Genomic DNA, 17,887 nt, shown 5'->3' on the forward strand with positions numbered 1-17,887 from the left:
GGGAGGCAAAACTCCAAGAGCGTGTGGAGGCGTTTTGGGTCATAGAGGAGGCATCTGCCTCCACAGGGTAGATGCCAAAATACGGCCTGGACGTAGACTGGTGAGAATTTTAAAAGTGAATCGATGGTCCGTAGCGCGAGGTTCTTTTATTTGCCTTCATTTCGCTGGGTGCTTGTCGAGAGATAGGGCTTGTCGCAACATTTTATGCGGAAACAAATTCGAAAGCTCAAAACTGCCAACAAACAAGTGTCACAAAAGTTATAAAAGTGGAGATTCTCCTTTTAAAACTCAGCCACAGGATGAGGGCTCTTCTGTCATATACTCTCTATGTGGGCCATGCTCCCGTCCGCCGCCGGCTGTCACTGCCCTGCCCCGGCTGTCTCTCACATGACTGCAAACTGATCGTGTGGCTGCTTTGTTGCATATTTCTGAATCGGCGTTGCTACTGATTGGTGTGTTGCATTATGCATTGGACACCTGCAACAGTATCCCGAATGATCTTCCCCTACACCACACCACCGCAGAAAAAGCGCCCGGGAAGCTGCCAGCCTTAGGTATGAATTGGTCCAACGGACTTTCAATTGCCTGTCATTCAACGTAGCCGTTCTGCTTTCGTGTGTAGGCAGGGGCGTAGCCACGACCTTGCCAAGGGGAATACGGGGTTGACAAAAGCTCCTTTTGTGGCAACCCCCCAAAAAATCCTGGATATAGCCCACTGTTAACGAGGAACACGGTTTTCTTCGATTTATTGCTATTTTTGCCTTGTAAATGGAACGAAAATCAAACGCTGCCGTGAGATCAATTTTGTTAGTATTTTGAAGTCAATAAACTGGAGACATGAGGCGTTAAACGACCGCATGAAATAATTCACCGGCACCCTTTGTTTATAACGGCTTAGTGAACTCTTTCTAAACCGATAAAATTCAGAAGCGTTGTCAGAATTTTTATCTGGGCCCTACAGACATTAAAGACATCGCGGAGACAGATCGCAAATCAATACGTTTGATCAAAATATGATCGCCGATCCAATGGTCAGCAATTTGTCTTAACATGGCCGAGCCGCGTTTGTCTGGTAGTGTCCAGCATTCATTCAGAATCGATTAATGATGCAACCTGTGTAACCCAGTTTTTCAACATGCGCGCTCGCAGATCTTGCAACAAGACCTCGGTACCAGGCTGTGCACTCTTTTGTTCGCGGAGCGTAGCCCAGCATGGGCGCTGCATGACCTTCAGCAGTCGAGGCGCCCAAATCATCATCATCATCACGAGCGTAGCCCACCCCAAATACCCCATCACCCCAAATCATCATCATCACGAGCGTAGCCCAGCGGCTTCGAATTAGCCATGGCCCACCGGTGGACAAAGTTGATGGTGCTTCTGAAATGATTATTTTTAAACACTTGAATCGATTAGTGATACAAGTAATATTACGTAGTTTGGGCATGCGCACTCGTAAATCCAACAAGAACCTCCACGCCAGGCGTTGCAGTCTTCACAGGCCGGGCGGCATTGGCCCAGCAGCTTATATTGAGCCATGGCCAACAAGTGGACGAAAATTATGACAGTTCTGAAAGAAGTACTTTTGAATGCTTCAGGGTATCAAATCTTGCATTTAGAAAGCAGTCTGGGCGCATATTTCACGTGCGCGGTTTTTAGACTGATTAGACAATCGCCCTCGTCGCCGCCCTTGAGAACGCTTTGAGAAGTGAGCCTGATGTGTGGACACATCCGGGGTGAAGATCAAAAGATCACGTTAACCTCCGCATCTCTTAGGCAATCCGCCATCGCTGTTCCTATGATACGCAGCCGCGCACGTCAGCGTGTCGGGAGGGGGGGGGGGGATTTCGGTCGTTTGAGAAATGGTCATCAAGTCTGCATTTACAGACGCCCCAGTCCGTTGTCACCGAGGGCGTATCCAAGGGGCAAGGAGGGGAAGGGGACCGGAGATACCCTCCTCAAAACTTCCACAATCGGGGAAAAACCTACTTTTGAAAGCTTGGCGCACAAGAAAATATCGACCATTGATGGCAAGTAAACAACACTCCTATAAGTAAAAGGAAACGAGGTCCGGTGACCAAAAACCAAGGAACGTTGAACTTTAACCACCCCCAAGCTTCCGCTGCCTCACCCCCACCCACCAAGCCAGAGTTTTGCGTCCACCCCCCGTTAACTGCCCCCTCTAACTGCTAAGCTCTTCAGCTGTTAACAAGAAAACAAAGCGAACGATTTAAAGTCCGCTGTCAATCGCCCGCCCACACGCTGCGAACCGCTGAGAGCTGAACGACATAGGAGCTGCTACAAACGTCAGCGGGACGGTGCGCTCCGCCCGCGCTCGGTGGCGTAGAATGCAGGGACTTCACCATGACGTCACAGAAAATAACCAATCAGAGTTCACCACGCTAGCTCGGGTGACTCATACAGACGTCAGCGAGGTCCCGTCCAATCGCTGCGTTACACGACGGAATTGCGTTGCCCGGCTCAGCCCTAGCTGTCCACTGTGGGCTCGCTGCTGACGAAATGGGGAGGGCGCGGGTGGGCCTCCGCGGATGGGACTGCTCCAGATGAAAGTTGGAGTGAGTGAAGTGCGGAGGGCGTTGTGAGAAGGTGCGAGGGATAAGGCGGCGAGAAGAGCTGGAAGCCAGCGCGCGGAAAGTGGTGTCTGTTGGAGACATGACTACCAAGATCATCATCACGCCTGCTAGCCATGGAACTATCAAGACCAACACTGGAGGGATGCCCAGAACGGTGCGGGTTGTAACAGTTGGAGGGCAACTGAACAGGAACCAGACCAAGGCATCAGTGGTGACATTGCCCGTGCCAGCCTCTGTTACCCGGGCGGTACAGGGATCCAGAGGCGAAGCCCGCACAGTTGTCAAAAGGCTTTTCGATGCTGACAGCGTCAATCAGAGTCAGCTAACCATGATACCGAGTGCGCCAAGGAAACGGCAGAGACTTGACCACCTAACTTCTGATCAGAAAAACCAAAGGCGGTAAGTCCAGAACAAGTTTTATGTGCATTGAGAGGGGAATTGGCAGGTTCATAAAGCCTTACCAATTGGAGGGCCAGAGACATATGGCAAGTAGATAGGTGGCATCTAGTGGTGCATGCCATGCCACACTGTCACGGTCATTGATACTGGAACATTTTTGAATTATAACAGATTTAAGGACCATGTGTGCAGCAATCACGTTCACAGGTATTAATTCTCTGGCTCTTTATGCTGCAAGCATAATAGGCCACTTGAAGTGATTGCTCACATGGCAACTGTTTTCCAGGAAGTTGAAGAACAGAGTAGCAGCACAGACTGCTAGGGACAGGAAGAAAATGCAAATGGATGTGTTGGAAAGCAGGGTGGCAAGTCTCGAACGCCAGGTGGGTTCAGCAGTCCAATTGGGATTGATGGGTTGGTTGTCTGTGTTAAACTGGGATCCTTGTTGTAACAGTAGCATTTTGACATGTAATCAGTCTCTATTATATGGAGTGTCAGCAACAAAGTAATGTTAGTGCCCACAGCCACAATGCCAACAGGGTTGTAACCCAGCCTAAAATATCAGGAATGGAGATGCCAACAATGCAGGCACAGTGGTCATGCTTGATGCCAAACCACCACTTACATGTATTGTATTCACTTTGCATGGGTCATGCCAGGGCTGCTGGAGTGGGCTATACATGCACCCCTGGGACTGGGCCCAGCAGGCAACAGCTTTGTGCAGTGTTCCCTTTTAGACATGTCCAAATGCTGAGAAATGTGAGGCTCAAGCACCATTGTGATTTGTGTTTCCCTTCCACAGAATGATGAACTTCTCCAGCAAAACAACTTTCTCAAAAAACAGAATGATCTGCTGAGCACCCAGAATGCCCTGCTTCAAGAGCGTCTTCAAGAGCTGCCAGAGTCCAAGCCAAGCCAACTGGAGTCTGAGCCCAAGTTGAATCAGCCTCAGCCATCAGCAATTGCCATCACTGGCAGCATGTCCTTTGAGTCTGCAGCACTCATTAGTGGCCCTCAGCAGAAGGGACAGGACATGCGGGTGCCGGCACTGCTGATGCTGAGCCTGATCAGCTGGGCCAGCTTCCAAGTGGCTCTGGCGACGGCAGGGAATCAACATGCTGACCTGCTTGAGCTCCTCACGGAAACACTGTTTGGAAATGGAGAGGTAATTACACCCTGCAGATGATGTATGGTTTGCCCCCCCCCCCCCCAGCAACCCGTGCATGATGATAATGCACTTGTTAGGCAAGGCTGGTACAAAATTATTTGACCATTAGTGTCAGCTGCATGCTATATGTTCTACCATTTATGGGGTCATGGTATGCTGGTCGGATGGGGTCTATTACTATATTGCTAATGAGTATGGCGCGTAGTTATCTATATGCTGACCCCCCCCCCCCCCCTCCTTCCCTCCGCAGACGCCTGAAGGAAGCCCGCAGCCCGCCGCCACTGACGTGGTGGGGGCCGCAGCAGAAGAGCTGGAGTCCGGCGATGATACGATGAGTGAGGAGGAAGCGCCGGCGGCGCGGCTGGCGGCGCTGCTGGACGCGCCGGCCGGCCCCGAGGACGACCTGCTGGCTCAGCTGCTGCGCGGCGCTCAGCCAGACGAGCTGCTGGCCCTGCAGCAGGAGGCGGCCGTGCCCGAGTCGCCGCAGCCGTCGCCAGAATCGCCCTCCCTACCGCCCTCGCCCGCTGACCACCGCGACCTTGACGACCTTGTCAAGGTCAAGACGGAGATCGACGACTGGCCCATGTTTGACGAGGAGCCCCTAGACAACCACTTTGAAGATCAGTTTATTTTGTTTCCGCAGCTCGTGCTGTAGACGTGTTATTGCTAAATGACTTATCACGCATCATTTAATGATCACTGTTTTGTTTGTCAGACAATGTTTTGATAGTTTATCACATGAAATGTCGAATTATTGGTGGGGCTGTGCAGGGGATGCTGACCGGTGTCTTCAAATAAAGCGCTCAGCGAGCGGGAGAACTCTTTTAGCGGAGGAGACTGGAAAGCCGGGTGGGTCGTCGGGGGGGGGGGGGGGGGGCTGGCTCGCACGCAGGATGGACACAGCTGTAGCAGCACGCTGGAAGGATTTACCGCCTCCATATTACGAGACAGACCCTCCTCTGCTTGCCACGCACCGGCGCATCTCCGTCGCCGGGCGGAACCGCTGCCCATACACGCTCAAGTGACTGCCGGTGCGATACACCTCCTCGCGGAACAAGGCGCGAACTGCGGACACCGACAGCGGTTAGGTCGTTGAAGGGATATATTGCATCGTATTGTGGCAACCTGCGCCCCATATTCATACAAACACAGCTAAAAACGAAGCACGTGCGTCGCGATGACGCGAGCAATTGTACTTTGGAAAAATCAGGCAATTAACTTGCCTGGTCGCGCGAGGTGCGTCGATCACAGTGGCGAGTGCGAGGGAGTTAACGCATGGGTCCCCGCGCGGCGGCAGTGACGATCACGCACAGGCCAGGGTGCGCCGAACCGCGGCCGGCGGTGGTGGCACAGCGCCCGCCCGCCGTCACGTGTCAGACGCCTGCGTCCCGCCGCCGAACGTGCCCCGCCTGAACTTGTACAGCTCCTGGAGCACGGCCACTGCGAAAAAATGGCCCGTCACTCAGTCTGTGGCGCTCTACACACACACACGTCTGCAACGTGTTGTCATCAGTGCCAAGGTGTCCTAATTATTCGTCCGCTCAATCTCGATAAAATATGGCTATTTACCATAAGCTGACTACCTTTCGGTCACCGACCTTTGTCCAGTAAAAGTTCCACGCAAAATGTTGCGACGAAATGTGAGTTGGAATTGACATAGGCTAGTGACCGAAATATATTGACTGAAACTTGTTGGTTCCATTTTATTTAGGGTGAGCATACGGGCATGCAAGATATTTCGTACTTCAAATCGTCTTGCTCGCATCTGCCCCTCAACAACCCATTTTTGCGATCAATAACCACTGAAGGCAGACAATTGCGAAGCGTCAAATTGGCTCAATCACAAGCCAAGTCCCAAATTTGGCTAACATCGAGGACGGTTGCGTTTCTGCTTCTGTAACGCTGTGGACATATTGCTGAATTTCGGAAACAATGGGGGACATGTCCTCCCCTCTCGTGGCGGAAACCGTGCATGACCATATGGTTAATAAGGACAACACAGGCCAACACCCATATAGCCCACCCCCTACTTGTGACAGATGGGAAGCCAGAAGCTTCGCACTCGAGTCTTCCCGGAATGATCAGATAAGTGGGCTGGCTCTTGCACCTGCTCCATAAACATACCGAAACCCGGCACAATTGTCTTTAAAGATACGGCCCACCACATTACGTCGTCAGACAAGGAAAAACACCCGCGAGAAAGCTCAATACCGTCGTGTCGCAATTTTGCATGTTACCTGTCGAGCGTACCGCAACATACCGGTCACACCACTGGGGCCTGCCCAGTCAGGTTTCGCTCGCGGCGTTTTATGCACACGCCCACCAAAAATAGCTTGGCCCGTTACGCTGCACAGCTGTGAACTCAGGAAAGTGAGACTCATTTTGAGACTCGGCAGGTGCGGCGGTGCCCCATGTCTCCACCGCACGCCATGCCGCCACGGCACGCTTCAACGGGATCTCAGCACCCCGACCTGCCTAATTCCACTGCAGAACAGGGGAGGGAGACGTCCGGCTTCGGTCACCGGTGCCGCGTCTCCCGTCGACGAGAGCCCGCCACCGCGCCGCTCGGCGCCGCACTCACCGAGCTGCGCCGAGAGGCCCAACTGCCGCCAGCGCCGGCCCAGCGTCTCCATCGCCACCAGGTAGTACATGCGCACGCGCGACACTGACGCCGAGAACGCTGTGTCCAGGTCGGAGAGCCGGTGGAGCGCCGGCAGCAGCGTGGCCGCCCAACTCGCCTCGCCGCTCCCTGGCGGGGCGCGGCACCGGTCAGCGCCGCCGGCGGCCGTCGCGCGCGACAAACACCTGCTCTTCCCACCCTCGCAGGTGTGGGTCAGAACTATGTCGATGTCTAAGCGCATGTAGCGTCGACGTTCAATGCAGCCGCCGCCTAGAACGCTACTGCACATTGGCTTGCATTTCGAAGAAAAACTACTGTGGTTGTATATCAATAGGAGAAATCGCCACTGATCAGCAAAGTTCAAGCTGTTCGCCATATTGAATCTGAGAATAATCACGGCATGAAGACAACATATTCTTGCCTTCTTCAGCATACAACACCACGACTCCCCTTCAGTTCCCTTTTCATAAGATACCAGTAATCTCTGATGTGAAACGCGCAGGAGTGGACATCATCATAGCGAGCTTGCTGACCTACAGCAGCTCACCTGATACAGTGCGGCACCTGGCCAGTCATGCGTGCGCCTGTGTCTGTCACTCACCATGCTCCCAGTCATTCACCACCCGGTACAGTAGCTGTACCACGAGCAAGGTCAGGTTGCTGCGACAGCACGCCGTCGGCGGCAGCGACGCCTGGCGGGACATCACTAGCGCCACCAGGCGGACCCACTGCGAGTCTGGGGACACGTCCAGCGCTGGCGGGGTAGTGACCTGAAAGGACGTCCGTCAACGTCGGCAACACGCCCGGCAACACGCCCGTCTTTCCCTCCGGATTCCGACCTCTTGACGTCCGGCACGCCTTCCGCTGAAAGGCACAGTGCACAAACAAGCGTACTGAGACAAGTGTTATAGCAGGAGTACGAAGCAGTGTACGTTCCCCTGTATGTGGGCACGCTACAGAAAAATACGCGCGGAGCCAGACGTCCACCCCGCGGCCCGCCTGGCCGCTGATGGCGCTGGCCAGGGCGGCGCGCTGACCGTCCAGTGCTGCAGCTCTGGCGGACGCAGCTCTCCCCGCAGCTGGCGCACGGCGCGGCCGGGCGGCGCCGCGCGCTGCCCGCTGTGACTGGGCGGCACCCGGTGACTGGGCGAGGCGGCCGCCGTCGGGCCGGCCGAGAACAGCATGCACAGCTTCTTCACCAGGCACGTGCCTGAGGGCAGCGGGCAGCGTCCGCCGACGGTCAGCGGCGTCCAGCCTGAGGCGTCCGCCGACGGTCGGCGGCACCCAGCCTGAGGCTGGCTGGAGCGTTCAGGGCCGCGCGGGTGCCCAGCCACGCCCGTAGACCAGCCGGTGCACGGCCTGATCCACAGTCACACATGATACGTCGGACATGAGCTGTCACGGCCCGGACTCGCATATCCAACGCGACTTTCAGGGTAATCCGTAGTTTACTTTAATGAAATGCAAATACACATTCAGATGGGGACCCTTCGGCCAACAATACCGTCCGCGAACAGAACGGTTTCTAAATGGCTCAAGGTATCATAGACCAGCGATAGGTCGTACATGCACACACCTTTGCAAGTCCAAAAATGAGGGCGGCAGTAATGTTCAAATAAGAATGCCTATGTACAGTATCTTAATAATCAGTACAGTCTGCGTGAGTACAGTACAGTACGGTGCAGTCTGCGTGAATTTATCGTTCACAAAGACGTCGCTGGCTCAGTCAAGTATCTATTTCAACATTTCGTCACCTCAGAGCCAACCATCCCAGCTGCTCACCTATCCGTCGCTGTACGCTCTCTCCAAGGACGTACCTGTCGGCTGATCACCGACTCTCCGGCGGCACCAGAGGGCGCTGATCTGCCCGGTGCCGGCGGTGCTGATCAGCAGCTCCAGCACCCCCATCAGCACCCGGCCCGGCGGCTTAGTGTTCAGCAGCTCGTTCAGAGGCGGCTCCAGACGTTGCAAACTGGTGCAAACAGGACGGCGTCACCATCCAGTGGTCTACGGATGGCACCGCGAGCGACATGGAACCACCGCCGCCGTGACCACACGGTCCGCACCCCGGTGACGTCACTCTGACTCCACCCAGGTGACGACACCGCGTCATCGCCCGGGGAAGCTGCGGCATGATGCGACGGAGGTGCAGAGAGACGCATCGGAACCCGTCGTGTCGACTGGTGCGTTCAGAATGGCACCCGTCATGCGTCACGGCTTGTGAGCGGCGCGGCACGCCCCCGGCGTGACCGCAGCCTCGCTCAGCCCCGTCACGGCGTCACGTGACACGACCAGCGCGCTAACAGACGGCGGCCGACAGAGAGCGAACGGCCTCCGTGCCGAACGTGCTGGACACGGCTATTGGACACAGCCAGGTTAGCCTTACAAACGGTTCGGGAACTCACAAATCGTCGGCGAGAGGCTGATTGGCGAGAGTTCCCAGCAGTGCACTCGTGTACTCCAGTATGAGAAGGTTTCTCACCTCACCCTGGAACAGTGGATACCATGGTACTAGTACATACGACCCTTGCAATTTTAAGCGCTTTGAAATGCGTTCTGTTAGTTGCACGGATACATGAAATACCTTTGGGAATGAGGCTTTCAGTGCGTACGTATTACATTCCGATACCTGCTGAAAATTTGCATTACATGCGCCACTTTTACCCACAATTTGACCGATGTGTTTCACCACGTTTTTTCCTTCCGCAAACAGATCATAAACCATACTTCGCGAAAGAATTCATGGAACCCTGTCCGTAAAAATACGCACACCGAGTATTCACCTGTTGAATGAAATGGAAATGCAGCTGTAACTACAATTTTAAGGGACGATGTGCTGGCACACATTTCATAATTTAACTGATTATTGTCCCGCCACTGCTGCCGTCGTTTACGCAATGTTTTAAATGGATAATTCTCCGGCTGTTAACCGGTGTTGGCTGGTCCTGAGCGGGACCGGAGAATGTGTGGCGTTAAGTTTACCGTACATACAGCTTCGAAAGTTCCATGCAGTTTTAGGCTCCAATCTCACAGCTTTGAAAATCATAGACCGACACACAATGCTCTTTCCATTACGACCTCAACATTCACTCAACGCCTTCCCTGCACAGCCTCTCCTACTCGACTATACGGCTCGCATGCGAAATGATGATACGCCAGCGGTACAGACCGTTCTATTCATCATATGTTCGGCAAATGTCCAGCAGATATGCAGAGGTATGAACAGGTGACAAGGCAATAATGGGCGGCCAGAAGGGCAGCTGGATAAGGACGCGTTTGAAAACCACTGTGATTTCACTGTACGTGATATGAAAATACACTGCCATTTAGCAACAGGGGCGTAATAACATGAGTGAGCACTCACAAACACGTCGAAAAATGCATGACTGAAGCAAAGTTTAACGTTACGCCGCAGGCTGAATCGGCGCAGTTCAACCGGGCGTCGTCAAATTAGCCACGTCACGGCACAGCCGGCCGTTCTGTAGCCGGCTCGGCGGCCCCGGACGTGCGCCCGCCAGGCCAGTTGGTACCCCACCTCCACAATGACGGGCCGCAGCAGCGTCAGCAGCAGCTGGGTGAGCGGCGCGTGCCCCAGCACGCAGGCCGGGAGGCCGGGCCACGCGGCCAGGCGAGTCAGCGCCGCCAGCACGGCAACGGCGGCGCGCTCCTCGCGCAGCAGCGCCAGCAGAGCCGCGGCCCGCCGCCGGCCGGAGCCCAGCGTGCACAGCCGCCTGCCGGTGCAGCGGCGCAGCCGTGAGAGCCACAGAGGACGGCCGACCGCACAGAGGTCAGTGGGAAGCACAGCTAAGGACATACAGCCGCAGGAGCAACAGTCAGCGGCACGGGGACAAACAAAAGAACGGAGCAGAGACGGACGGAGAACACCACAGGGACGAACAGGGAGCCGCCTCGAGCAGGTACGGACAGCGTCACCGAGGCAGACACAGCGCGACACAGAGACGGACGGCGGGCGGCAGAGAGACGGTGAACAGAGCGGGGAAGGGACGGTGCAGAGAAGGGATAGTGAGCCACACAGCTGATGCGTGACGGTGAGCGACCAAACGACAGCTCAGTTGTAGAAAAAATCGCGACAAAGAAACGGGCATATTGCCACTCGGCTACGGCACGGTAAGCGGCAGAAAGACAAAGGACAGGCGGAGCACAAACGACAGACGAGTATAAAACCGGCACACCACTGACGCGGCGAACAAAACAATACCGTCTGGTCGTCCAACATAGTACGCAAGGGAAATACGAAATTTCGTTGGCTGCTGAGGCTTTTTTCGCAGCAGTCATAGGCGGGAACAGGACATATTCACATCTGCCCCACTTTATGACTTGCTCTTATAAACGACGGCTCCCCATCCCCCCGCCCCTTTCCGCTCGGCAGCATTTGTGGTTATCTACAAATCTGAAGACAAACCACCTCGAACCCGCATTACATTTAGCCTTGGTGGTAGGTCCGGAGGGACGTTACCAGCGTTATAACATCATTCAGGCGATAACTGCCTCAGTCCTTATCCCCCGCCTGCGCGTGGCCAGGAATGCTCACCTGTCGTCGTCGGCCGCCGCGCGGAGCCGGTCGGCGGCGCGGAGGTACTCGGCCAGTCGCGGTTCGGCCGCCTCGGCCAGCAGGCGGGCAGCGCCGCTGGCCGCCGCTGCGCATGGCCGCTGCTGGCCGGCCACCGCCGCCAGCGCCGACACCGCCTCCGCCGGCAACCAGGCGGCACCGCCGCCGGCCGCCAGCACCGTCGCCGCCAGGTGGCAGGCCGGGAGCTCGTCCGCGTCTGCCGGCCGGGCGCGACATCAGAGGAGCCAGCACCACCGCCGGCCCCGGCGGGCCGGGCAAGGCAGAACGGCGGCTGAGACCTGGTCTGGTCTGGTCTGGTCTGGTCTGGGCTAGTCTGGTGTGGACCTGGTCTCCGTCTGGACCACCGTGATACGCTTGAGGTGCGGCCAAAACGGAAATGCCCCTTGGTCTACGATTTCGGTCACCTGTGAAAAACTCTAAAAACTTGCATCCAAATCTACCACAAATCTTGCACGCATCCGCCATTACCCTCACCAAATCTGGTAGCACTTGCTACATTGTCCACTCCCGTCATGACACCAATGGACTACACAGCCAGTGCTCCTCTCGACCGACCTAAGTCCAACAGAGCATCACTATTTTCCGGAGAACCGCAACCTCATTGAATCAATAATTTTTACAGAGGGTGGGAAACCCTTCTGATGCATCATTTCAGTCACCAGCACATTCCTTAAGCTGTCTTTTTCAGAGGCTGCCATCGCTGGTTCGGGAGGGTGCTTTCTTCATGGAGCACGGCTGCTGGCGATTCGATGAGCCGTCTTTGTGAGCGAGAAGGGCGCACAAATCGAACTGCCTGGAGCGGCAATAGATCCGTCCGGTTTCCTTTCATCGATGATTTTACACACGCGCTACTCTTGCGTTAGCGACGTCCAAGGCCGTCTCAGCCTCGGCGGCCACTGACAGTCAGTGGTCACCCTCCTTTCCGTAGAGAGGACAAACGCAGCTCTTTTCTAATGACATCCTCCAAGAGGTAAACATTTTGACTGTGTCTTCTGCTAGTGGCAGACAGACATCACATGACTTTCTATCCTTTGAGCGGGTATATTTTGATGGCGCGCTGCTCTTCAAATGTGCGACTGTTTCCATTTAGTGCGGGCACTTGCGCTAGTTGCCTATATCAACAACCTTAGCGAGAGCACTCAGTTTTGAGCAGGACTTACACTAGGCATGTTTTAGACCCAAAACGTCAGAGGCTCCCAGTATCACCTGACATTTTGTGTTCGTAATATGCACATGCGGCTGCTCAATGGTGTAAGGCATATCATGGGTGAAGATTGCATTTGTAAAATGGAGATAAAGGCAGCAACATTTTTCTGGCATGCAGTGCCACAGGGCTGCAAATATTTTCATGGTTGGGGAGAATGAGGGGGGAGTAGCTAAGCCCCAACTTCCCCCATCCACCCCCAACCCATGCACATTTCCTCATGCACTACATGCATGTGTATGGCATAAACAGCCTCACACATATTCGTGCCATACCTGCATTGCATCAGTGTAATACACCAATTACAAACAGTCTACAGTGAAAACAACAGACGGATGGGAGCAGTCAGTTACCAATTTCTTCCTGGGAGTTGCTTTCGGTCTGCGTGGCTGCCGCCTCCCTGGGCGGAGCAGTCACTTCAAGCCTCCGAAAGTCGGCGCTGAAAACAATGGGATGGCATCAGCACCGCTTCTTTTACTCATTGTACTTCAAGCATTCAATGAAGTCCCCCTACAGCAAACCAAACGCATATCGCCTCAGTTTGGGATTCCTCATGCACCCCCCAAAATCGAAGTAATTATTTGCCTATTTGAGAGACATAAATTGTAATAAATTCTCATTTCAATTCGAATCATTCGCCCTGGCAGCTTGACAATGCGCCGCCACCGAGGGTAAACTTCTCAACGTCCAGGACAATTCACGGTGGGCCAGCGACCCCAGAGCCACCTGACGCTGGGGTTCGCCGTCCGGGCGGCGGCGCACCTGGTGATGAAGCCGCGCCGGTCCGGCGAGTCGCCGTTCAGACGCGCCAGCTTGCGGGGCGGACTGCCGGTCGCCGGTGATGTCAGCAGACGGCACTGCCGGCTCGCCTCCGAGAGCTCGTGACTCTGGTGACGTCATCAGCCGACGTCATGAGAGCCGACGCGCGCGCCAACACATCCGTATGAGGGGTGACATTTGATGTGGCGGAGGCCAGGCCATGCGTTTCGGACCTCAGCACTTGAAATGAGGCGGGGATAAAGAAGTGCTTGCCTCAAAAGCTGGGATGAAAGTATCACGGCCACATAAATGTCGACTACCATCGTGCCTTTGTCACGTTGCCACGAGTTCACTGGGAGGTATCTTTTGATATGGCGGTAGAAAAACACGCAGATTTCAAAACTAGTACAAAGATACAGCTAAAAAATTACCGAAATGGCCGATGGGCACAATGACCAAGAGTTCAACTATTCAAAACCAGCGCCCATCCGATGCAAACCACAACTGCTACGGCCACGGCATGACATGTGCCGACAGGGTCGTAAAGCACCCAAACCTTGAACTGCAGCTCCGTTTTCATAGCATCCATGTCGCGGTTGAGTGTTGCGGTGCTCTCCTGGAACAGGCGCTGCTGCTCCTGCAGCTTGCGCGAGCTCTCCAGCCGGAGCGTCTCCTGCTGTCGGGAGCGTTTGGCCAGCTCCTCGCGCAGCACCGACACCTGGCGGTGGGGCGGGCGCTCAGAGGCGGGCGCCGCACTGCTCTTGTGACGTCACCAGGGGCTTCACGAGCAAGGCACAATGCAACACACACATTTGTGGCATGTGGCCTGTCACTAACGTGCTGACGTGTATGGGCCTGTTGGTTTGGTTCCTTTTGGTTTTTGGATTAGAGCCCTTTCGACCAGACATGATCATTTCAGGGCTATGGGATGAAGGAAAATGGCTAACGATGGGACAGACGTGCATGCGCCTGGGGGGCCAACCGCCGAGCTTTACCCCGCGCATGCGCGGGTACCCGGCCGGGGCCCCCGTTCCCACGGGGCTCTCGGCCCACTCGTGGCTGACGCATGCAGCCTGCCCCGGACAAGAGGGGTGTCGCGAGGATCCAGGATGAAGCAAGATAGAGGATAAGAGGGATGGGTTGGTTGGTTTGGTTCCTTGGTGCATATGTCATTTATGGCGTAGTGCTGGATGCTAGTCTGCTGTGAGCCATGCAAGCTATAAAAACGAGACTCAAAGCACATACAGACTCGAGCTTACACAACTCATAAAACGTGAACAACGCCGGATTTTATCCGCATATGAAGCACGTGAAAACCGAAATTGAATAAAGGACTAGCTGAGGAACATTTCATCCAAATATGATGCCCACACATACCATAACAGAATAACCAGCCATTTAGATACCCACATGACCAATGCAGTTGGTGTACCCCAAACCCAGATCGTCCCCATCAAGGAACCATCAGGAGAGCCCGACTACTGACCTCGCCCTGCTGGGCGTAACGGTCTGCCTTGGCGGTCTCGACCTGCTTGCTGAGTGCAGTGTTCTCTTCCGTCAGCTTGCGCAGCTGAGCACGCAGCTGGTCCAGCTGGTCTGGCTGTGCGGCGTCGCCCACATCCAGGTCCATTTCCTCCCAGACGCTGACATCATCAGCCGGCGGCGGCTGCGGCGGCCGCGCGGCCGGCCGTTCCGTGTACACCTGCGACTCCAGCAGGATGGCCTCTTCGAGGGCCCCAGCAGGCAGCTCCTCCCCCCACACATCATCATCCATGTCGGCCAGTGGCGGGGGCGGCGGCGGCGGCGGTGGCGGCGGAGGCGGAGGCGTAGGTAGTGGTGGTGCGCTAGGCACGATAAACTGCAACGGGGGGCCACGGCCTGCTCTGCGGGCGGCCGGAGGTCCCCAGGCACTCATCTGAAAAAGGGTCACCAGAGCAGTCATGCGAGCCCAAGCAATGTGACGTGCCATGTCATCATCACAGAGGAGAGGACTTTAAGCTTGAATGCATGACAGAAAGGGTGTGGAGAATTTACAGGCAAACTTGAGTGAACAAGACAAATGTCCTATGTCCTCTGAGCAGGCATGCCACAGTGTTTCACTGTAGACATGAAGTGGCACTTAAAGTCAAGTGTTCAATGTCATGAGTTATATGGGCAGATGGGCTAGTAATGTGCTGTGAATCCATTTATTACTGTCCCCCACAATAACTCAGTGGTATGATGTTCAACTTCCTGGTTGCCCAGCCCCAACTTTACAAGTTAACTAGCATTCTAGCCTGAGCCAATCAAGCTTGAATGGTTATGGCAGGGACAGCTGGAACTATGACATTTGGTATATATACAAACTAACAGTGTCATACACAAATGTAACTCAATTTCACACATAGATGGACTCTTAAACTGAGTTTTGGTGTGCATACACCAGGCACCTTAAACATCCTATCAGAAAAGAAATATCCATGGCATTTAAAGCATACAGTGCTGAAGACAATCACAAAAAGAACTGTCTATGTATGGTGTTTAGAGCACACAATACTGAAGATGATTACAACACAGCTTGCTTGCTCCTTCTTTCCTTCACAACATAAAAACTACATACAATGCAAATGATTCTGGTTTTGTATGCTGGTGACATGGAGACTATGCATCAAAGATGCATCAAGCAGCCTTTCCCACTGTATGTGCAATGTTGATTTACTATTTCATTTATATATGGCATACAAGATAATGAAAATGGCACTTGGCTTAAACTGTGCTGCCACTTATTATGCTGAGTGACACCATGACATGGCTCTATCAACCCTGCCCTACACCTCTCATAAAATCAGTTTAAGATTAATATAACTATGCCTTCAATTCTGCATTAAGCCAGTCAGTCACTTGTATTAGGGGGATGAGTGTTCCACATTTGTATATAGGTTTGAATTGAAATAGTCATCTTGAAGATCATATCATTATCAAGATCATATCAAGATCATATCATATCATTTGCCACCTCTGTGGTCTTGGGGAAAGATGCTGGACTCGTAATCCAGCGGCACTGGGTACGAGTCCCAGAGTGGGCGCATTGTTTGACCCCACTGAAACGGAAAGGCCAACTGGCAACTGGCCAACGAGGCTCAACCCAGACCGGAGGTGGCCATGTCCCAGCATTGTGGGCACGTAAAACCCTCCTCCGCATTCCTGTCCGGTTGTGCGGCACATAAAACCCTCCGCATTCCTGTCCGGCGGAAGGGCGGAGGCAAAATTAGCTGTTGAACAGGACGGCATGCTTGGGTGGTGGGTTCAGGGTACACGCAACAAGCTAAGCTTAGCAGGTACTCTGAATCCGAAGTCACCCATACAAACCATTGGGGAAATTTTTTTAAAATCATATCATGCAGTTCACAGGCCTTCCCCTCTTAAGACCTATAGTCCCTTTAGTTCCTCAGCTACACATCTACAAAGATATGCAAGTTACTTCAGGAATTATTTCAATGTCACCCAGGCATCTATGGTGGCTTAATAATAGCATCATTGAAATCCTGCCATTACATTACCCATACAACAATCACAGTCAAAAAATATAACTAGAGTTGTTCATATCTGGCATTCAAGCTGGCCTTTGTGAGAACAAGTTCCAGATGTAACTGCTGTCAACTGGCTATCAATCAATGTTGAGCATGTTACATAATGGCATAATCAAATAATAACATATTGAGGAACATATTTACTCAACAGATAAATTGTGCTGTCTCTAGCAGTCTTTTCAACTTTAAAGAATACCAATATCTATAAAGGGCTTATTTCACTACATGATGCTTGTTTCCATATTTTCAAATGTGGAACATCCCTTTAAAGGCAATAAGCAATGTAAAAGGGATGAATTGACAAAAAAGTTGCACAACTTAAACTTAGCTGTAACATCTTTTTCAACATATCATTATGCTGTGTGGCACTGCAGATTTTGCAAAAACACAGCCAAAATACCAGGAATGGTCCCATATTCCCTTAGTGGACCTCTGCCCTGGGTAATGTATCACATCATAGCGGTTCAGGTGTTCAGCATGCACTTAATGTGATCCATTTATTGCATGCAACTGATCAATACAAGTGCATTTTCACACAAATATTTGAAGTTCACTAGAAATAATACATGAGCTAGGTGCAAGGTGCATACCGGAAATGCTTTTCATTATAATATTCGCACGACCCTGCCATGAGCTGTATCAAAATTTATATCTGGAAGATGTCAGCTAGCTCGATACTAAGCTTTACCTACCACAGTTTGAATTCGCGACCTGCTTTGGACCTGTCCCCCCCCAGTACAGTCAAACCCTGGAGCTATTCCCGTCGACCTCCGCGCGCACGTAGCTGATAGTATCTATCAGTGCAAGGCCCTGTATCAGTGTTTCGCTCCTATTACAAACTCCCCCGCGCAGTTTGGAACCATCCGCGCCACATTGCCTCAAGATCGTCCCAACCTAAAATGCTGCGTAAGAAACGTTCAAGTTGACAGCACACTCCAACACAATGGTGATATCACCTGTTCGATATTTTCACAAAGCCATTAAAA

At 53.4% G+C, this 17,887-nt stretch overlaps 3 protein-coding genes across 3 annotated transcripts; 1 reads left to right on the forward strand and 2 right to left on the reverse strand.

Annotated features, from left to right (window-relative positions):
• The first annotated feature begins 2,499 nt into the window (after positions 1–2,499).
• Xbp1 (X box binding protein 1) lies at positions 2,500–4,974 on the forward strand. Its single transcript, XM_037221975.1, has 4 exons — positions 2,500–2,990; positions 3,277–3,373; positions 3,793–4,155; positions 4,409–4,974. Exons 1-4 carry the CDS (start codon positions 2,671–2,673, stop codon positions 4,811–4,813), a joined length of 1,185 nt encoding a protein of 394 aa, XP_037077870.1. The 5' UTR covers positions 2,500–2,670; the 3' UTR covers positions 4,814–4,974.
• An 81-nt stretch (positions 4,975–5,055) lies between these two features.
• LOC119099313 (uncharacterized) lies at positions 5,056–10,418 on the reverse strand. The gene is made up of 7 exons (XM_037222446.1): positions 10,314–10,418; positions 9,184–9,266; positions 8,596–8,750; positions 7,816–7,988; positions 7,380–7,548; positions 6,740–6,907; positions 5,056–5,598 (listed from the first exon to the last, which is right to left on the reverse strand). Exons 3-7 carry the CDS (start codon positions 8,684–8,686, stop codon positions 5,525–5,527), a joined length of 675 nt encoding a protein of 224 aa, XP_037078341.1. The 5' UTR covers positions 8,687–8,750; positions 9,184–9,266; positions 10,314–10,418; the 3' UTR covers positions 5,056–5,524.
• A 908-nt stretch (positions 10,419–11,326) lies between these two features.
• On the reverse strand, positions 11,327–17,689 carry LOC119098903 (MAP7 domain-containing protein 1). The gene is made up of 7 exons (XM_037221946.1): positions 17,594–17,689; positions 14,819–15,247; positions 13,889–14,050; positions 13,336–13,460; positions 12,927–13,012; positions 11,528–11,565; positions 11,327–11,401 (listed from the first exon to the last, which is right to left on the reverse strand). Exons 2-7 carry the CDS (start codon positions 15,245–15,247, stop codon positions 11,327–11,329), a joined length of 915 nt encoding a protein of 304 aa, XP_037077841.1. The 5' UTR covers positions 17,594–17,689.
• Between the last annotated feature and the right edge of the window lie 198 nt (positions 17,690–17,887).

Source organism: Pollicipes pollicipes, unplaced genomic scaffold (genome assembly GCF_011947565.3).
Source record: "Pollicipes pollicipes isolate AB1234 unplaced genomic scaffold, Ppol_2.1 Scaffold_4740;HRSCAF=5597_pilon_pilon_pilon, whole genome shotgun sequence".
In the NCBI taxonomy this organism is placed as follows: Eukaryota; Metazoa; Arthropoda; class Thecostraca; order Pollicipedomorpha; family Pollicipedidae; genus Pollicipes; species Pollicipes pollicipes.